This window comes from Phyllostomus hastatus, unplaced genomic scaffold (assembly GCF_019186645.2).
Source record: "Phyllostomus hastatus isolate PE091 unplaced genomic scaffold, TTU_PhHast_1.1 phas_scaffold_216, whole genome shotgun sequence".
Classification (NCBI taxonomy): domain Eukaryota; kingdom Metazoa; phylum Chordata; class Mammalia; order Chiroptera; family Phyllostomidae; genus Phyllostomus; species Phyllostomus hastatus.
Window position 1 is genome coordinate 2,843,773 of NW_025334018.1, and position 19,226 is coordinate 2,862,998.

Genomic DNA, 19,226 nt, shown 5'->3' on the forward strand with positions numbered 1-19,226 from the left:
CCCGGACAGAGTGAGATCAGGAAGATCCCAGAGGGGCGGGGCATGCGGGAGAATTCTCTCCTCTCCGTGTCTGTCCTCTGGAAGTACTACTCTCCTTAACGCCTTCTAAAGACCCAGTCTTCAGTTCCCCTTTGACTTCCCCGCCCTCTTCTTCTCCGGCTTGTTTTGATGGGCTTGAGGGCCGGGAAGGAACTGTTTGCGGGTTCCCTTGAGAGCTGGGGGCGGCTGGAATCCTCTGGCATGCGGGTCTTTAAGTCCTGCAGACTGGAAGGAGGGGGAAAGAGGACCTGGGCTGGGGTGAGGGCTGCGGGGCTGGGCAGCGGTGGCTTTTTGGAAGACCAGAGCTCAGGCGGGCCTCTGGGGCTAGAAAACGGCCCAAGCGCTGGAGGGGACCCTCAACTTGCTTGCGCAGAACCCCTCTACTCCTCCGAGCTGTTCCTGCACCGACCAAGCAGTTAGTCCCGCGGGTACCCGCCCTGCTCCGCCCCGCCTCCCCCTTCCTGCGCCCGGGCAGGGGGTGGAGACTCGGGTTTGAGGAACTGGCGCGGGTGCCGCGAGGGGAGTCAGACTTCCTGTCCCCAGAGCGTGTGCTGGGCAGCCCGTTCCCTCCTCCCCCACAATAGCTGGACGCCTGGGTCCCTAGTGCCCCTCCGGCAAATCCCCACCGGGGGATTATGTCTCGGATCGAATCCCTCACGCGAGCGCGTATCGACCGGAGCAAAGAGCTGGCGTGTAAGGTGGGCTTTACAATCCCTCTCCTCTGCTCACTTCCCCAGGGTGCCCTTCGATCCCCTCGCGCTGGCACCCCCCTCCCCCCACCCCCCGCACTGCCCCCGCCCCTCCAGCCAGTCTCCCCGCACCAAAATCAGCGGAACATCTGCCCGGCAGGCTGCCGGCCAGGTGGGTGGGGACTGTTAAGTGGGGAGGGGTGGGGGGCGGTAGACTCGACCCTACCACGGCTAGGGTCCTGGGAGAGAGCGGACTTGATGTTGGTGGCCTCCGATCTGGCCGGCCGGATCGGTGTTTGGGGCCTGGGCATTTGAGGTCGTAGGAAAGAAAGTTGCTCTGGTAAGGGACAGAGCGGGAGGGAGGGGTGTGTGTCAGGTTGGGGGTGGCAGGGGCTCGGTGGCACCCCCTCCTTCTGGCTCCCATCGGCTGGTTCTCGACCTCCCCACACCCTGCAGTTGCTGGCTCAGTCGTTCCCCCTTTGTCCCCGCCATCCGGCGGAGGGGGCGGGAGGGGGTGGTTTCCCGGGCTTCCTCCCACCATCACCTCCGACGCCACCCCTCCTAGACAAAAGTCAGCTCCTCCTTGCAAATGGACTTTCCAGCTGTGATTCAGTTCTCTCCGGTAGGCGGGTGGCTGGGGTCAGGGAAGGCTTAGTTTTCCCCAAGCCCATCGCTCTCAGGTGAAGGGAGCAGAGGTCTTTGTGTAGCTGGGATCCTTTCCTCCATCCTTAGGGGCCCTGAGCACCCCTGTACCTGCAACACAGGATTCCCCATCCCTGCCTGCCCCACTAGCTTCTGAACTTGTTCTTACAACCCCAAACAACCTGAAACCATTAGGCTGACCCACTGGGCGCTGTGCCCGCTCTGTCCCTCCTGCGCTCCCCACCCCCGCCCCAGCTCCCTCATTTCTTCCCCTGGGGATGTTCACTTACCATTTTCAGAGTCTGGGAGTATAATTATCCTCTCACCCACCCCTATCTGACCACTCCTTTCCAAGTATCCTTTATCCCTGTGTACCCAGGCCCCCTCCCAAAGGCCGTGACTGCTCCATGGGCCCAGGAAGTGATGCAGCTGACTTGTAGGTGAATAATTGAGAGATGGGAGGAAGGCGGTGCATGCAGACACCACCTTCCAGCCCTCAGGGTACCCACACTGGAGCCATTCTAGGGAAGGCCAGGGTGCGGCCCATAACTGCTTTAATCTCTGGCTTCTCACCCACCTCAGGACTTTGGTGCCCTCCCTGCCCACGGCTCCCACCCCATGCTGGTCACTAGCACCAACCTCAGGCAAGGAAGCAGTACCTTTTGGAGCCCTCAAGGATGGTGGAAATCCACCCACTACTAGCTCCTAGCCTGCCTACCTGTCTTGAGGCTAACTTGGGAGAGGTTTCATCCTGGAACTTTTCCTGTTAGCAGATAAGATTCTGCTAACAGGAAAACAGCTGGGGAATCCGGTAGGGCCTGAGACAAGCCGAGGGTTGGGGAGGGGGCTGAAGTGTGGTGGAGCCGAGGGGTGGCAGGCAGGCTCTTCTCAACCCTGTGCCAGGCCAGGCCCTGGCTTTGAAAGTCTGTTTATTTTTCAACGGTTTGAGCTGAGACCCTGGAGTAGAGCCAAGGGGGGTGGAGAGGTTTTTGAAACCACGGAAATTTGGTTTCACCCTGAAAAGGAAAGCCATGGGGGAGCCAGTGGGAGACAGACCTGGGGAGAGGGGATACTGGGGATCCTTCTTCCATTATTGGGAGGAGCAGCTGGATCCTCAAGCTGGTTTTGTTTGTTTGTTTTGGGTAGTGGGGAGCTGGGAACCCGGCAGCTTGGTTCTTTCTAGCCTGGGGTGGTCATGGTAGGGGAGTGTTGGGGATCCGGTGGGGCTTGAGGGGTGGAGGGCTGAGTGGGTGGACTTTTGAGGGCAAAGAGGCCACTAGAGGAGAGTGGTTGTCAGTTTGGGCCGATCGGAAGGGGAGGGCCACCTCCGGAAAGCTGTGGTTACAAAGGGGGGAGTTGGTTCTTAGCCAACAAACCCTGGATCCCCTCTCCCCCCTCCCCCATGCACACCAGCTGTCTCTTTTCTTTTTATACTGTGGTGGGAAGTGGAGGGGGGCCTGTGGAAATGAGATTATTTGAGGAAGATGGTCTCTCCTGCTACCTTTTGGGGGGGATGGCTCAGAGCTAAGCCATGACCCCCATTTCTTTCCTTATTCCTTAGTACCTCTTTGTACAAGAAGAAATTTAAGTCAAACCTTTTTTCCTTCCCACCCTCATAGAGTCTTTCTGTACGGCTCCCATGCTTCTTTTTTCCTTTCAGTCCATGTTTGTTCTTTCAGGCTGTCTGCAGCCCTCCACCCCCTCTCTTCTCTCTGCTCTACTTCCTACCTCCACAGGCCCAAACGCAGAGGTCCCCTGTCTCCCTTTAGCACCCCCACCCCATCCTTCCCTTTCTCCTCCCCCAAACCCTAACCTTTATTCCTCTCACAGAACAAAGGGCCTTTTCCTGCCTAGGAGCAAGCAGGGGCCAGAGGTCCAGGGATTGCTGTGGAGGCTGGGGGGTCAGTCCCCTTGGAATCTCTAGGACCGCAGCATTGGAGTGTGGTGGGCAGGTGGAGCAGAAAAGGAGAGAGGCTATTTCTTTGTCCTGAGTGATGGAGAGAGGTGGCTGGCTTTGTGTGCAGGACTGGGAGTGGAGCCACAGAGGAAGGCTGGGTGAGCCCAGGAGGGAGCTGAGGGGCGTGGCAGTTTGGGGGGAAGTTGGAGAGTTGGGGATCCCCAGGAGGCTGAAGCTTTGAGGGGCATAGGAAAAGATTCTAGGGGTCATGGAGGTGAGGGAAAGAGCTGAGGGGGAGGGGAGAAGCAAGGATGGGGGAGGGGAGCCGAAAGCTTAGGGAAGTCACTGAGTGGCGACAGAGTAGTTGGATGAGCCTAGACAGGAACCTGCTGGGGCTGACCAAAGGATTTAAAGAGGGGTCTGATCTCAGTCCCCCTAGGTTCCTGGGTCCCTGCCCTTGGAATCAGGGAGGGGACAGATCTGAATGTATGAGTCCCATGCATGCACATGACCTGTGTTGGGGTGTATATGTATGTGTGTCTGTCCGTCCCCAGATGCTCTGAGTTACTGCTTTGAATGGTGGTCACCAAAGCAGGATATGAGAAAACTGTTCCATTCTTAGCTTTGATCTCTGGTTTGAAGTATCGTCCAGGAGCCTGAGTGAGCAGATTGGTTGGAGTTCCGGGGCTGATAAGAGAAATGGCTGAGAGGAGCTGGCTGGGCCTTTCTGGGTTTGTTTATGTCTCTTGGGGGAGGGGGCCTGCAGGCCGCAGCTGCCCCCCTCCCAGCTCCACCGGCCTGCCTTGTGCCAGGAGGGCAGGGAGCCCTGGCACAGCTATTGTTCGCTTGCACAAACGCCTGTCTGTCTGCGTCACTCCCCCGCCCCTCTTCTGGGCTCCCTGTCCTGACCCGACAGGTGTGGCTGGGTGGGGGGCAGGCTGGGGTCCAGGATGCCTGGGTCTCAGGGTCTCTAGCCTGATTTTATTCCCAGTGGCCCTGAGTACCCCTCTTCTGCTTCACCAGTGTGCCCACCCCCATTGCCCAGCGTCTCATCCTCATCCATCAAGCAAGCATTTATTAAGAGCCTTTGTGTGCTCAGCGATATTTTTGTGTGTTGTGTGTCTGGCTTTGGCATTCGTGTTTCAGTTGGCTGCCTTCTCCTGAGCCTTCTTTATCTTGTCCCTGGAAGCTCATAAAGGACAGAGCCTTGTGGAGACCGTCCTAGCCCTCCTCTCAGTCCCACGAATGACCGCTTCTCATTTCCCGGCCCTGAAGTTCATCCCCGTGACTCACGGTCCTCACGGCCTACGACTCTGTACTCCTACTGGCCAGAGGCTGAGCCACAGATGATTCAAATCCCGGTCGAACTCTCCAGGGCCTTCTGGTCACCATACAGAGGACCTAGACAGAGAGGCCTTCCCATCTTGGGGAAGGGGCTGCTGCCAGTTGCAGCTGGAGCAGGGACAATTTTGAGTGCCCCGTGGCTCCCCCAGAGCTCTTGGTCTGGACACACCCGATGCGGAACGGGGACATCTGAGGGCTGAGGCTTTGCCTTGGGGAGGCCCTGATGCTCCTGCAGAGTCTCCGCCGACCCCGGCTGCCCCCGGGAGGACGGCAAGCCCAGGTCCAGGCTTTGGCAGCACCTTGTCCTTCATTTATGCTACTGTTTTCTCTCTTCTTCTCTCGTCCGGGGAGACTGCCTCGGCCTTGGGTTTTGGGGCCACCGGCCACAGTGCCCTATGCCATTTACCCAGTCTGTCTCCAAAAGTGACCAAGATCTGGGATGGTGGTGCAGGAAGGATTGGGTCGGCCTTTGGGCCTCCAGGTCTGAACTCAAAGGAAGCAAGAGGAGAGGGGGTGGGGAGCCCTTCAGGAAGAGGGAGAAAAGGAGCATTGAGGGCCCTTAGGACAGGAGCAAGGGTGCTGCTGGGAACCTTTGTCTTGGTGTCCATCCATCCATCCATCTGTCTATCTATGTGTCCACCTATGCTTCCTTTCTGTCCTTTCCAAACATGTATTGATTATCTGTTGTATACCAGCCATTGTCCTGGGTGCTTTATTCACTTCTCTTTGATGTAGCAGCGGTGTAGATGAAGCTGTGTAGCAAGAAAGACTTCCCCGGGGGGGTTATGAGCAAGAGTGACTCTAGACACGGGCCGCAGAGTGCTGAGTCAAGCAGGAAGGGCCTCCAAGTGTTGGTGGTGGGTGTCATGGATTGTGAAGTGATGGGCCCTTTCCTCGGTGGACAGATTGGGGCCTGGAGGCGAAGGGCTGTCTTGATGGGGGGTGAGTACACGGGGGACCAATGTGATGATCTTCAGAATACCTGGAAAAGAGTAGGAACAAACCGATTCGCTCCTTCTCCGGGCCAGGCACCCCGGGTGAGCAGGCCCTGTGTCTTCCTGTCCTCACCAGCCTGAGCCCTGGGGCGGGCACAGCCTGCCTCCAGGACAATAGTGCTGGGCAGTGCCTGGGTCGCTCACTGCTGGGCAGTGCCCGAGTTGGGATGTGCTGTTGCTGTGGCTGCTGCCCACTGCTGGCCCACCCAGAGAGGGGGTCACTTGGAGAGAGGGTGAGTGTTGGGAGGTCGAGAAGCCTGGGCACAGAGCACCTAGGTTGCCCATGGGGCACCGATGCCAGTGAGGGAGGAGCACTACAGACCCACTCCCTGGCAGCCCCAGGCCTCCCTCCCCACGCCGCTCCTTCTGGGTGAGTGCTCCTGGAGGCCTAGGGCTGGGGGGCTGGGGGGCTGGGGGGCCGGGGGCTGGGGGCCGGGGGCCGGGGCCCGGGGCCGGGGTGGGCGAGGAGAGTGGTAGCGGCATTAGGGCAGATCTGTAGCACTGCCCATTCTGCAGTTGACCTTGATTTAGACTTGTTACTTTAAAAATATGATTATTGTATCAATATTCATGTATTTGCTTGCTTTTAAGTCCAACATAACAAGTGCTCAGACTTTTTGTCTGTGTCCTAGAGAAAACTGGGCAGGTGGGTGGGCAAGGAGGAGAGGTCTGAGTGTGTGTGGCAGTGAGAAAAGGACATTGGCCTTGGTCTTTGAGGTTCTGTAAGATTATTATTCAGAGTAGGATTTGATCTTCTAAAGAGCAAGACACATGCAGGTTAGGCCAAAAGGGGAATTTTCTAGTAGTCCAGGTAGGTGGGTTCCAGAATAGAAAAAGGGAGGTGCCCTGGCTGGTGTGGCTCAGTGCGCTGAGTGCGGGCCTGGGAATCAGTGGGTCGCTGGTTCAATTCCGGTCTGGGCACATGCCTGGGTGCGGGCCAGATCTCCAGTTGGCGGGTGTGCTAGAGGCAACCACACATTGATGTTCTCTCTCTGTTTCTCCCTCCCTTTCCCTCTGTCTAAAAATAAATAAAATCTTTAAAAAAGAGAAAGAAAAAAGGAGGCTTAAAATATTGGAGGCTAGAGTTAGAGGCTGCTCAGCTTTCTTAACCAGGCCTAGGAAGAGGAGCGGGGAGGGAGAGGGCCAAGGGCAGTGGAGGGGAGGCAAGGGTGAGAAAGGGAAGGTAGAGGTTGGAGGAGGAGGGAGGGCATGGGATGGGGAGGAGAGGAGAGGAGAAAAAGGATGACCTGGGTGGGAAGTGACTTAAGACCTCATCACCAGACAAGCCTGGAGCCTCTGGAGGCGGGGGTAGCGGAGGGGAGGATCCTGGGCCACCAAGTCTGGAGGCTGAGCTAGGGCACTGTGGCCCAGCGCCCCGGGCCCTGTGGTGTTGACTCAGTCCCTCTGCACTTCCCGTTTCCACCGTGAGCACCAGACCAGTGTGTCCGTGCCCCTCCCCCACCTCTTCGCCACTAGTGTGCTTGGGCTGAGAGGCAGGACTGGCTTCTAAGGTCCATCCTGAGGGCTCTTCCCAGAGTTTTAATTCTCTGTCTCAGGCCCCACCCGTGTCCTCCAACTTGAGGCTCGTACCCTTGGCTTCAGCAATAGGATCCACTTGTTGGTTCTGAGAAGCTGGGAAACCAACTTAGAGGGTGGTCTGGTCGGCTCCCATTCTCGCTTGCCTTCCTCTAAGAGTGGAGCGGAAATTCCAAAATCCGAGGTGACCGCCGCAGAAGGCCCTGGAATAGGTGGGAAGGACGATATCCCATCTTCTCACCTCCTCAGGCTTTCAGGGAAGTCCGGGGCTTGTGGAGGGACAAAGAGGTACGGAGATCAGAGGGGAGCAGGAGAAGAGGGCAGAGATGGGAACGGCCCCCCTCTGAAGTTTTGAGGAAGGGCACACAGTGGGCCCCATCTTGGGAGACCAGAGCCGGAAAAGCTGGTGTTGCAGCTGGAGCATGGAGGGTGGTTGCCGGAAGGGACTTCTAGGATGGAAGATACTCATTGGGTGGGGAGGAGTAGAAGGAGCTACCTTAGGTTTTGGAGGGTTGTATGAGAGAGATAAAAGCTATGCTGCAGGAGAGACTTCCTGTCAGAAATGACACCCAGCCAGCTGGGTTTCCTTCCTTCAACAGCCAGAGGAGGAGAGGGGGAGTGACCCGAGGCCGAAACCAGGCAGGCTCCTCCTCCTCCCTCAGGAGAACACCCTGCCTCCTGCCTCCTGCCTCCTGCCTCCTGCCTCCTGCCTAGAGGCCCTCAGTACCTTGGCTGAGTGTGTGTGGAAGACTGGGAGCTTTGGGGCCCTGCCTCTGGGTTGAAGGGGGTAGTGGAGGGATGCTGCCCCCTTCCGCCAATCTAATAAGGGAATCTCCTGCCCCCCCACTGTGACTGCCTCAGAGACAGACAGCAACTCCAACTCCAGTTGTCATGGTAATAAGAAGAGCTAACTCCCATAGATCTGAAGGCTCTGGTGAGCTGGCACCCTCTGCTTCGCCTGCTCTCCCTTCCTCTCTGCGCATATTCCCCTGGCACAGAGAAGAGAGCACAGCAGCTTGGGGGCGAGCAGAGCGAGGGCTTTGAGGTGGAGTGAGGACGCCGAGGTCTAGAGCTGGGAGATGAGTGGCAACAGGAGGCAGCCCAGCCGCAGGGGCCAGGTAGGTCAGGGGCCAGCCAGGCCCTCGGGGCCAGCCCGGTCAGCCCTGGTCGGCTGCGGTGGGCCCTGCTTCCGGCAGTGGTGTCTTTCCGGCATCCTCCCTGGCCTGTCTCTCTGGATCCCTCGGCCACCCTGGCGTTTCCCAGCTCCCTTACTGTCTCTCTCACCCTTCCACAGACCCGGGAAAAGGAAAAGATGAAGGAAGCCAAGGATGCCCGCTACACCAACGGGCACCTCTTCACCACCATCTCCGTTTCGGGCATGACCATGTGCTATGCCTGTAACAAGAGCATCACAGCCAAGGAGGCCCTCATCTGCCCGAGTAAGTTGGCCCCGAATGTCACTTTGACTTGGTGCCCACTTACCCTAATCTTCCCATCTGTCCTTTCTGCCCTGGATCCGTAGGGGTCACTTTCCTCTCAGAGTCCCAGCAGGGACCAAATGCCAGGGCCAGATGCTTGATCTCTCGCTCCCTTTCCTCCCAAGGAGGGGCGGGCGGCGGCGGCAGTCGGAATACAGCACAAGCGGGACTTTCTGGGAGGGGATACTAGGATGGCTCCCTGTGCAGCTGTCGTCCTCTGGGTGTGTCTGGCTCCCTGAACAGCTGCTGACGGTTAGGGGAACCGATGGGAGAAGGAGCAAGAATGTACGCGAGGGCAGGTGGTGGGGGGGATAGGAGAGCTGGGTGGCAAGCTACCGACTTTGCAGTTGTTTCTGTCTGTCTTCCGGGCAGAACTGGACATTGAGGGCTTCAAGGGCCCTTTGCCCCTCCCTTTCTGTTCACTGTGGGTGGAGCATGAAATCTCTCAATCTCTGCAGCTTGAAGCAGAGGATGGACTTAGGACCCTGTATTTCACCTCCGAGACTAACTGACACGCCTTGGGAAGAGGGCGCACAGCAAGGGTGTGTGTGTTTTGGGGGGTGAGGGTTAGGACTCCTGACCTTCACCCACGCTGAGGGTGGTCCTGGATTTAGGAAGTACAGTTTTCCCTTCCCGATGCCTGTGTGTCCACACAGAGGGCTCCTGCCCTGTTCCACCCCACCCCCAGTTTATGGCCAAGAGCTGCTCGTGCTGAAAGCAGGACTGAGGTGTTGTGAGCTGCGGCTGCAAAGTGAGACCACAGTTCCAGCCTCTGAGTCCCTCAGGGACTGGGGAAGGAACCCCCAGAAAGAACCAGTGAGGCCTCCCTACTTTCTTGTTGCTCAACTTAGACTTATGAAGATGAGGAGGGAACCCCAATCTAGAGCCCTTTAGAGACCTGACAAAATTCCCCATCCAGAGCTTGTTGCCAGGGAAACCGGTGAGGCGGGCAGCCAGCAAGTGCTATTTTCAGAGCAGGTGGAAAGCGGAGGTTCACTCCAGAGACACTGGGTGCGCGGTGGGGGGGTGTCGGAGAAGGGAGCTCCAGGGGGGTGGGGGCACCCCCCCCCTCTTCTGTCTGCCCTTCTGCCCTCCCCTGCTTGCCTTGTATTTGTGGAAGTGAGTGAGGTGCTGGGTATTGTCTGAAGGAGTTAGCAGAGTTTCCGGTGTTGTCGGGAGGGGGAGGGGCAGCTGGAGAGGGTCAAGGGTGTAGGGTGTGTGTTGGGGGGAGGGACAACCAGTGATCCCAGTGACTGGGCTTGGCTGCTCTTCCTTTCCTCTCCTGTCCTCCCCCTTGGCGAGGTGTGGCCGGTGGTGACGGGAAAAGCAGGCGGAGTGTGAGAGCTCTAGGTTCCCCTTAGTTGGAGAACACGACTCCCTGGGCCTGGAAGCTAGAAGGCAGATTGACTGGAGGCAGAGCCAGCTGAGCAGAAGGCGAGCAGCGGAGGGTGGGGCTGGGCGGGGCCTGTGCCCGCTCCATCCCTGGGCCCTTTAGCCCTCACACTGCTCGGGTCTAAGCCAGTGTTCGCGGGCAGATGTGGGGTCCCACAGAGAGGGCACAGCCTGTGCACTCAGCCTCAGTCAAAATACCGGCCTTATCTCAAGCTGTAGGACCTCTGGCAGATGATCTGACCTCTCCAGGACAGGTTCCTCATCTCTGAAATGAGGAAAACTGAGTCTGCCTGCAAGGGTCGTGAGGACCAAGTACATGTGGAACGTCTGCTGGGTGCTCGGGGGAATGTTAATTTTCTCCCTCAGCCTGAGCCCCCATCCCAGCTGCTCCTGTGCCATCTTCTGTCCCGTGGGCGTCCTCTCTTCCATCTGTCGTTCTCAACCACCTTTGTGCATCTTGAGCTCATCTCTGGCAGCCAGTAATCCCTTCTTCCCTGCAGTTTACCCCTCAGGTCACCTTTGAGTCGGAACTGCCCACTGCCCTGACCGTAACTGCGGTCAGCATGTGTGCCTCCTCACTTCACTTCCTGCTTTAAGGAAGGGGCAGGCGGGAGGAGAGGGCTGGGGTGCGGTGATGTTTGAGGAGTCTGGGCAGGGGGGACAGTCTCTGAGACTGTGTGGCCAGGGGGAGATGGGTGTCTGCATACGGGTATGTCCCCTCCTGCACCACCCGGCCCTCCCTTCACCCTCTTTACCCCACCCTCCCAGCCTGCAATGTGACTATCCACAACCGCTGTAAAGACACCCTCGCCAACTGTACCAAGGTCAAGCAGAAGGTGAGATGGCAGGGAGGGCCGAGGGCTGGGGGAGAGGGTAGTGAGTATGCGGTGCCCTCTGCCTTCTTCATTCGTTTCCTGCCCTGTGTTCCTCAACCCCTGTCCCCGCCATGGGGCAGCCCAGACCCTCACCCGCAGACCTCGGGCCCTCAGCGGGCCAGCCTGTGGCTGGAGGCGTATCTCCCCAGCACTGGGCTCAGCCACCCCAACGCCCTCAGCCATCGTGACAGCTTTCTCCCAAGGGGGCCAGCTGCCCAACTCCTGCCCTGTGCCGATGGGGGTGACTTCCGGGTGACAGCTGTCCTTGGTATCTCTCTCTTGCTCTGTCTCACAGCAACAGAAAGCTGCACTGCTGAAGAACAATACTGCCTTGCAGTCTGTTTCACTCCGCAGTAAGAGTGAGTAGTGAGCGAGTGCAGGAGCCCCCGTGGGGTCCTGGACCCAAGCCTTTCTGCCCATGGGCTCTGCCACCCCTTTGGGGCTGTTCCCTGGGTCAGCACCTTCCTCCCCTTAACTGGAAGCAGATGGTGAGATGTCCAGACTCTTGGGCTCAGGGGGCAGAAGAACAGGAGAAACCAAAGGGGGTGAGGGTTTGGGGTGGCTGGTCATCTGAGCCTGGTCGCCCTGCATTATTATTATTGTTTACACTGCATTTGGGTGTTTGTGGCAGCTGTCACGTGTGAGTTAAGATAGTTTTGGGGGAACAAGAAGAGCATGGTGCTTAGTCAAAAAGACCGGAGTCTGCATCCCTGCTCAGCCACTGGCTGAGTCACCTTAGACGAGTCTTGTAGCTATTCCGAGCTTTAGTTTGCTCAGAGGCATGTTTCGGGGAAGAGATAAGACAAGAAAAACTCTTTGTGTATTGAAAGTCTTGCACAAACATAAGGTGGCATGACTATTACCGTCTTTCTTTGACTAGAGGGGGCTAGGGGCTAGGGGCGGGGTGGGAGAGGAGGCCTCACCTCTAGTCTGGAGCTGGGGGGCCTGACGCCTGGGAAGGCGGCAGATTTGACACGTGCCTGCTTCGCACTCCGGACAGCCACCACGCGGGAGCGGCCGAGCTCTGCCATCTACCCTTCTGACAGCTTCCGGCAGTCCCTGCTTGGTTCCCGCCGCGGCCGCTCCTCCTTGTCTTTAGCCAAGAGTGTTTCCACTACCAACATTGCTGGGTGAGCCTCTGCTTGGGGATGGGAGAGCCAGGCAGGCAGAGAATGTGGCAGTGGAGACCAGGGAGGCTGAGGGGTCCTCGCCATCTGCACCCCTGGGCTCCGAATTCTAGACAGACAGGCACGGAGAGCTCAGGGCGACAGCCCATTGGGTCCTGGCCGTGGCCCTGCGCCTGGGAAGGGCTGTTGCCTGCGTTGGGGTGATGCAGTCGCCCCCTCCTCCCTCAGTCACTTCAACGATGAATCTCCGCTGGGGCTGCGCCGGATCCTTTCCCAGTCCACAGACTCCCTCAACATGCGGAACCGAACCCTGTCGGTGGAGTCGCTCATTGATGAAGGTGACCGTGCGGGGCCCTGGGGGGTGCCTAGGGGGAGGGGCTGGCGGGCAGGCCTGTGGAGGGGGCTCGAGAAGGACCCAGGATCTAGGGGACTGGCTCTGAGTTGTTTCCCCCACTGACGGTCAGGTGCAGAGGTGATCTACAATGAGCTGATGAGCGACTTTGAGATGGATGAGAAGGACTTTGCAGCTGATTCCTGGAGCCTTGCTGTGGACAGCAGTTTCCTGCAGCAGCACAAAAAGGAGGTGATGAAGCAACAGGATGTCATCTATGGTGAGCAAGACCTCCCTGAGACTTCTCTTCCTTCACCGGGCCCTGGCAGTGCCCTTCCTCTGCCAGCCCCCAGCCCCAAGACCCTTCCCTCTTACTCCACTGCCCTCCGAGACTCTACCCATATCCCTTCATTCAGGTCAGTTCCTAGTCTTTACTCTGTGCCCGTTCCATGCCTGACACCACACTAGGGCCTGGCAGACCCAGACGTGCAGAGGACGCATGGTTCTCGCCTTAAAACCGCTTACTACTCGAGAAGACTATCATCAGGATAAAAGTTGGTTAGAAAGTTCTCTAAGGCCAGTCTCGCTCTCCCTCTCAGGAGCACACCCCATGCTCTTATTCCCTCTCGGGGGGCATCTCCTAAACTCTGAGGGTCCCCATGAGACTTGCAACCAGGGGAGCAATGGCAGCAACAGCTCATCCTGGGCCTACCCCCGATCCTGTCTCCAAGGCCCCTTTCTCTGACGACCTAGTGAGCAAAAGCAGCCCCTTCTAGGCTCTCCTGTTGCTTCTTCTAAGCTATGGCCTTGCTCGTTTTACTGTCCTGAGCTTTTATAAACGTACTCTCAAAATTGAAAAAGAAAAAAAGTAGTAAATGATCTAAGGTCATAATAATGCAGAATGTTAACCTGGAAGGAACCTTGAAAACCTCTAATAGAGCTCCGAGGCCCCCAGCCTAGGTCCCACCAATTGTGGCCAAGCAGGACAGAGGTCAGATGTCCCGTTGTCCACACAGAGTTAATCCAGACGGAGCTGCACCACGTGCGGACGCTGAAAATCATGACCCGCCTCTTCCGCACGGGGATGCTGGAAGAGCTGCAGCTGGAGCCAGGAGTGGTCCAGGGCCTGTTCCCCTGTGTGGATGAGCTCAGCGACATCCACACCCGCTTCCTCAGCCAGCTGTTAGACCGCCGGCGTCAGGCCCTGTGCCCTGGCAGCACACGGAACTTCGTCATTCCTCGCTTGGGTGACCTACTCATCAGCCAGGTGAGAAAAGGGAGGACCCACGGGCTACACGCATGGGAGAAAGTTTGACTGGAGTGGGCATTTCCTACCTCCGAGCTCCAGGGGGTGGGGCCAGGGAGGTCTGGAGCGGCAGGAAGCCAGCCTGTTTGGCCAGAGGCCAGAGGGTATCAGGAGATAAGGTGTGGCTTTGGGGGATATGCTGACCCAGCCTTGCTCCCCCAACTCCTAGTTCTCAGGTGCCAGTGCAGAGCAGATGCGGAAGACCTACTCAGAATTCTGTAGCCGCCACACCAAGGCCTTAAAGCTCTATAAGGAGCTGTATGCCCGAGACAAACGCTTCCAGCAGTTCATCCGGGTAAGCAAACCTCCTCAGGACACACACTTGGCCTCCTTTAGTGGCCCAAACCCAGCCTGCCATATTCATGGGATGCACATATGTGCTGCACCCACCCGCACATGAGGTGCTTACCAGCTTCTGTGGACCGTGAGCTGGCGGAGCCCCTTGTGGCAGTAGAGCAAAAGCTTTTCAGTACTTGGTCTGATTGTCCTCACAACAAACCTGTGGCATCATACCCTCATTTTCCAGATGCGCTCACCTAAGCCGGCATGAGGTCAATGGCCAAATTAGGGCCAGCACCAGAGTGTAGGCTCCAAATCCAGCATTCTCCATGTTGCCCTTCCCTCTGGGCCCACTCTGGCCCTGAGCCCTGCCTCTGCCCTTGTAGAAAGTGACCCGCTTGGCTGTGCTGAAGCGGCATGGGGTGCAGGAGTGCATCCTGCTCGTGACCCAGCGCATCACCAAGTACCCAGTGCTCATCAGCCGAATCCTGCAGCATTCCCACGGTGAGAGGGAGGGCCCGGGAGAGGACGGGGCTGAGGGCTGTCTGGGTTATGAAAAGGCTCGGGATGACAAGAGAAGGGGTAGTGACAGATGTGGAACCCTAGGCAGCCTCTGACAGTGGGATCGAGACTAGACGGGAATGGGGGCTGAGGTGCAGCTGGCTGGCTGAGCCATCCCTCCTGCCGACCTCGGTGCCAGGGCTTGAGGAGGAGCGCCGGGACCTGACGACGGCTCTGGGGCTGGTGAAGGAGCTGCTGTCCAATGTGGACCAGGATGTGCATGAGCTGGAGAAGGGGGCCCGCCTGCAGGAGATCTACACCCGCATGGACCCCCGGGCCCAGACACCGGTGCCTGGCAAGGGCCCCTTTGGCCGAGAGGAGCTTCTGCGGCGCAAGCTCATCCATGATGGTTGCCTGCTCTGGAAGACAGCGACTGGCCGCTTCAAAGGTTAGTGGTCACCTTGGCAGGCCGAGCAAGAGTTTGCAGTCAGAGATTGAGAGGGAGAGACATTCAGTCCTTAGATCTCTGTGTAGCCTTATACCCAGGGTGAGACTAGTGAGAGGAAAAAACATGGTCTTTGTTTCAGTGAAAGTCTGCATTCTGGATTTAACTCTATGCACCGCACAGGGGCTTCCTTGTCAGTATTTATTCATTTCTTTGGGCCCTTCATGCCCAGAGAGCTACCAATTTTGATGAGGAACACAGAGAAGCTCCAGGACCATACGACAGGCTTGGGGCAGTTGGCTCTACCCACTGGAGTCCCAGCCACCGGGGTGGGGAATGGGCAGGAGCCTTGGAAACACAGCTGGGAAGGCCCACAGAGGGGGTGGGGGGTGGAGCCCAGCAAAGAACAGAGAGACTGCAGAAGACAGAAGAGCCAGGGGGCGCGTTGGGAGCATGGGCACACTTTCTCAGACTCCCTTCCCATGCGGCACTGACCAGGTCTTTCCCACCTAAACCAGGGGAGACAGTAGCAGGCCTGGCTTGGGGTGAGGCGTGGGCGGCACAAGTAAGTTGTGCGCCCTGAGGCCAGAGCCTGGCCGAGCCTCTGTCCCGTGTTGGGATCCCCGTGCGCCTGGGGATTGCAGTCTTCCTCACTGGCCTCTTTCCTTCCTCCCTTCCTCCCCTTCCCATCCGTCCCACACAGCAGCTAAGAATATAATAAGCCTTGGGGGGAGGTCAAAACAAGCAAGACTGGGGATCTTTATTTCAGAAGCATTTAGCAGAAACCCTCCCTTTCTGTGTGCCCGCAGTTCAGTATGATCTCCAAGGGAATAGCGTGAGTGTGTGTTTTCTTGACCACAACATCTGAGTTGTATGGACTTGACCTTTGTTTCCTCTGCAGTCTGGAAGTGCAGGGCCTCATAGGGTGTGAGAGCCTGGAAGTCGGGGCAGAGGAGGAGGGCGAAGGGGGCTGCCAGGGTAGAAGGAGACGGCCTCATTCAGCTGTGGGAGAGGGGGTGAGGGGCCCAACCTCCCCGCCTCCCCAGCACCAAATGAGAAGTGGGGGCCTGCTGGGCACAGGGATTGGGGTCTGATAACCCCACGGTCTTAGGTTAGCTAGGGTTAGAAACAGGGGTGACAAAGGATGGCCCCTCCTGCTCTGGGAATCCTTTTTATTCTCAGCTTCAGAGGGTTTGCAGAGCCTGTACAGCCAAGCAGTGGACATGGGAGGGGCGTCTGGGCCCCGGGTTAAGAAGCCTGCCTCAGTTGGGTAAAGAGCGCTGTCTTCGCAGGCGTTAGTTAATCTCCTGGTGTCTGTCATCGCAGGCGTTAGTTAATCTCCTGGTGTCTTCTAGCCCAAGAAGCTGTTTTACCTGGCACATGCATCCTTTTTTCCCCTCGCATTTCAGAGCTGTAAGAGTGGGGAGGTGCGAGGTCTGCACAGGTGGAGGAAGCAACCAAAGGGAAGAGAGGCCAGGAAGGGGGTCAGGAGCTCTGACCAGACGGGGTCGCCTGGCCTGGTCCTTGAGCAAGAGGGAACTGCTGCTCAGACCCTCTCATGCTGACTGCTCTCCCCACCTCTGTCCCCTGCCAGATGTGCTGATGCTGCTGATGACAGATGTGTTGGTGTTTCTCCAAGAGAAGGACCAGAAGTACATCTTTCCTGCCCTGGTGAGGCCTTCCACCTCCTCTGTCAGCACAGACCAGTGTTTCAGGCCCTTTTTGGTTTCCTACCTGAGTCCGAAAAAACCCTGGAATCCTCTGGAGTCCAATGGCTGTGGTTGTACCCATTATTGTAATAAAATAAGAAGAAATAGGAAAACTTGCAGGGATTGGTACTGTGTGCAGGCACTTTCACACTTGTGAGAAAGGCCAGTTAATATCCTCTTTTTGTAAATGAGGAAAGTAAAGCTTAAAGTTAATTAAATGGCCCTGGCTGGTGTAGCTCAGTGAATTGAGAGCAGGCCTGCGAACCAAAGGGTTGCCAGTTCAATTCCCAGTCAGGACACATGCCTGGGTGGCGGGTCAGGTCCCCGGTAGGGGGTGCACCAGAGGCAGCCACACACTGATGTTTCTCTCCCTCTCTCTTTCCCTTCCCCCCTCTCTAAAAGTAAATAAATAAAATCTGTTTTAAAAAAGTTAATTGCCAAGGGTCACACATGCTTCTAGGTCCTCTGGCTGGCACCAAAGTTGGGGCTCTTATCTTGTACTGTGGGCAGACTTCTCTTTCCTTTGGTTATTCTAGAAGAACTGAAAATCATCCATTATCCAAGGATCAGGATTCCCAAGCTTAATCCTTCTTTTCCCCTGACCGACAGGACAAGCCCTCCGTGGTTTCGCTGCAGAATCTCATCGTTCGGGACATTGCCAACCAGGAGAAAGGGATGTTTCTGATTAGTGCAGCGCCCCCTGAGATGTATGAGGTCCACACGGCATCGAGAGACGACCGGAACACCTGGATCCGAGTCATTCAGCAGAGTGTGCGCCTGTGAGTGTGTGTGTGGCCTCAGGGTGCCTGCGGCTTCGGGCCCCCGGCCACAGCACTCTCTGGGGTTAGGACCTAGGGTTCAGAGGTGGAGGCAGAGGCTGGGTGGGAGACAGGATGGCCCCAGGCAGAAAAGGTCATCCTTTATGTTCTCATATATGACAACCCTGACCGCCTTTCAAACGCAACATGAGCTGACAAGCAAAGGAATATCTTGAGCTGTCATATGGTGGACCAGCTGTCAGTCCAGCAGTCCAGTTTCAGCTGCCTTAACATCTTGGTCTGTAGGCAGTAGGCAGTTATTTGGGTTGTGTTGCATTTTACCTTTATTTTCTAAAAATGAATGAAAAAGAAAGGAAAGCATTGATGCTAGGGATAAGAGGAGCAAGTCTCATACACAAACTCCGTGCGGTGGAGGCGAGAAGGAAAGTGTGCAGTGAGCTAAAGCAACAACTCCGGCCTTGGTTGGACACCCGTCACATTTGCTCAGCTGCGTGTCTGTTGTGACAAAGCCAGTCGGGCAAAGTGCATATATGTAAAGTGTTGAAAATGGATTCTTAAAGATTATACTCAATTAGGATGTTTATAATTCTTTTTTAGCTTTCAGAAAAATGGATTCTTTTCCACTTCATAATATGTAAACCTATTTTGTTAATTTCTGCAATTTAGACTTTTGCACCAAGTTTTCAGAAATGCATACAAAACTATGAAATTGCCTATTTTAGCAAAATACCTGTCACATTGATATTAGATCCACAGTGGCTTCTTTGTTAATAGTATTAATATTTGTAATTTTTAAAATTATAATGAAAATTAATTCACTGTAGTTTACTGAGCTTCCACCATTGTCAAAAGCACTGTTACATTATTACATTTAATCCTAACGAAAAACCTGTGAGATAGTATCCCCATTTTCCAGAGGAGGAAGTAGAAAGTCGATCACCTGGTAAACCGTGGCACCAGGAGGTCAGCCCCGTTTGCCAGGTGTCAGAGGCTGGAGTTGCCCCTCTGCACCGGCTGCCTCCAGGTGGCCTTAGGAGAGGTCCGTACAAGGCAGCAAGTGCAGACGATCAGTGCTGAGAAAGGGGAGGTTCGAGAACGAAGGAAACCAGGGCATGTGGCCAATGGGTCTTACGGGAAAGCGCAGCACATGTCTGGTCTGTAACCGCTTCCTTCCGCCCCTCCCACCCGCTCTGTTACGCTTCCAGCTGCCCATCCAGGGAGGACTTCCCCCTGATTGAGACGGAGGATGAGGCTTACCTGCGGCGAATTAAGAGTAAGTCCACCTACAGAATTTGTTAAATAATGTATGATATATTCACACAATGGGATTATATGCAACTATTTTAATAAATGAGATGGCTCTATGAGGGCTGATGTAGATCAATACCTAAAATACATCATTAAGAAAAAAGAACAAGGTTTAGCCCTGACTAGTGTGGTTCAGTGGATTCAGTGCTGGCCTGCGAAGCAAAGGGTCACCGGTTCGATTCCCAGTCAGGGCATGTGCCTGGGTTGCAGGCCAGGTCCCCAGTGGGGGGAGTTCAAGAGGTAACTAACTGCACACTGATGTTTCTCTCCCTCTCTTGCTCCCTCCTTTCCCCTCTCTAAAAATAAATAAATAAAATCTTTTTTAAAAAAGAAAAGAGCAAGGTTTAAAACAACGTGAAGTATATGCTACCTTTGGTGTAAAAATGATGGGGACAGATATATGTCAAATGTATTATGTGTGTGTTTGTAATATCTCTTCAAAGATAAGATGTTACTGTGGCTGCCTCTGGGAAGGGGAACTAGGGAGATCAGGATTGAGACAGTAACTTACTGTTTCACTATAGGGCCTCATATTAGTTAGGGTGTAATTGGCA

General features: G+C 56.1%; 1 protein-coding gene across 6 annotated transcripts in view; it reads left to right on the forward strand.

Moving 5' to 3' along the window:
- Positions 1–19,226, forward strand: part of ARHGEF2 (Rho/Rac guanine nucleotide exchange factor 2) — a 57,719-nt gene that overhangs the window by 33,637 nt on the left and 4,856 nt on the right. For 2 of the 6 annotated variants that reach the window (XM_045816548.1, XM_045816552.1), the window contains 13 exons: positions 8,437–8,581; positions 10,781–10,848; positions 11,183–11,246; positions 11,888–12,017; positions 12,243–12,352; positions 12,479–12,625; positions 13,362–13,612; positions 13,821–13,946; positions 14,317–14,434; positions 14,631–14,879; positions 16,471–16,547; positions 17,195–17,364; positions 18,570–18,637. In XM_045816548.1, the coding sequence (XP_045672504.1) occupies positions 8,437–8,581; positions 10,781–10,848; positions 11,183–11,246; positions 11,888–12,017; positions 12,243–12,352; positions 12,479–12,625; positions 13,362–13,612; positions 13,821–13,946; positions 14,317–14,434; positions 14,631–14,879; positions 16,471–16,547; positions 17,195–17,364; positions 18,570–18,637 (1,723 nt within the window). Of the gene's footprint in view, positions 1–514; positions 738–8,119; positions 8,261–8,436; positions 8,582–10,780; positions 10,849–11,182; positions 11,247–11,887; positions 12,018–12,242; positions 12,353–12,478; positions 12,626–13,361; positions 13,613–13,820; positions 13,947–14,316; positions 14,435–14,630; positions 14,880–16,470; positions 16,548–17,194; positions 17,365–18,569; positions 18,638–19,226 lie in introns of those variants that run through there. The other 4 variants (XM_045816550.1, XM_045816549.1, XM_045816551.1 and 1 more) reach the window with 4 other exon arrangements.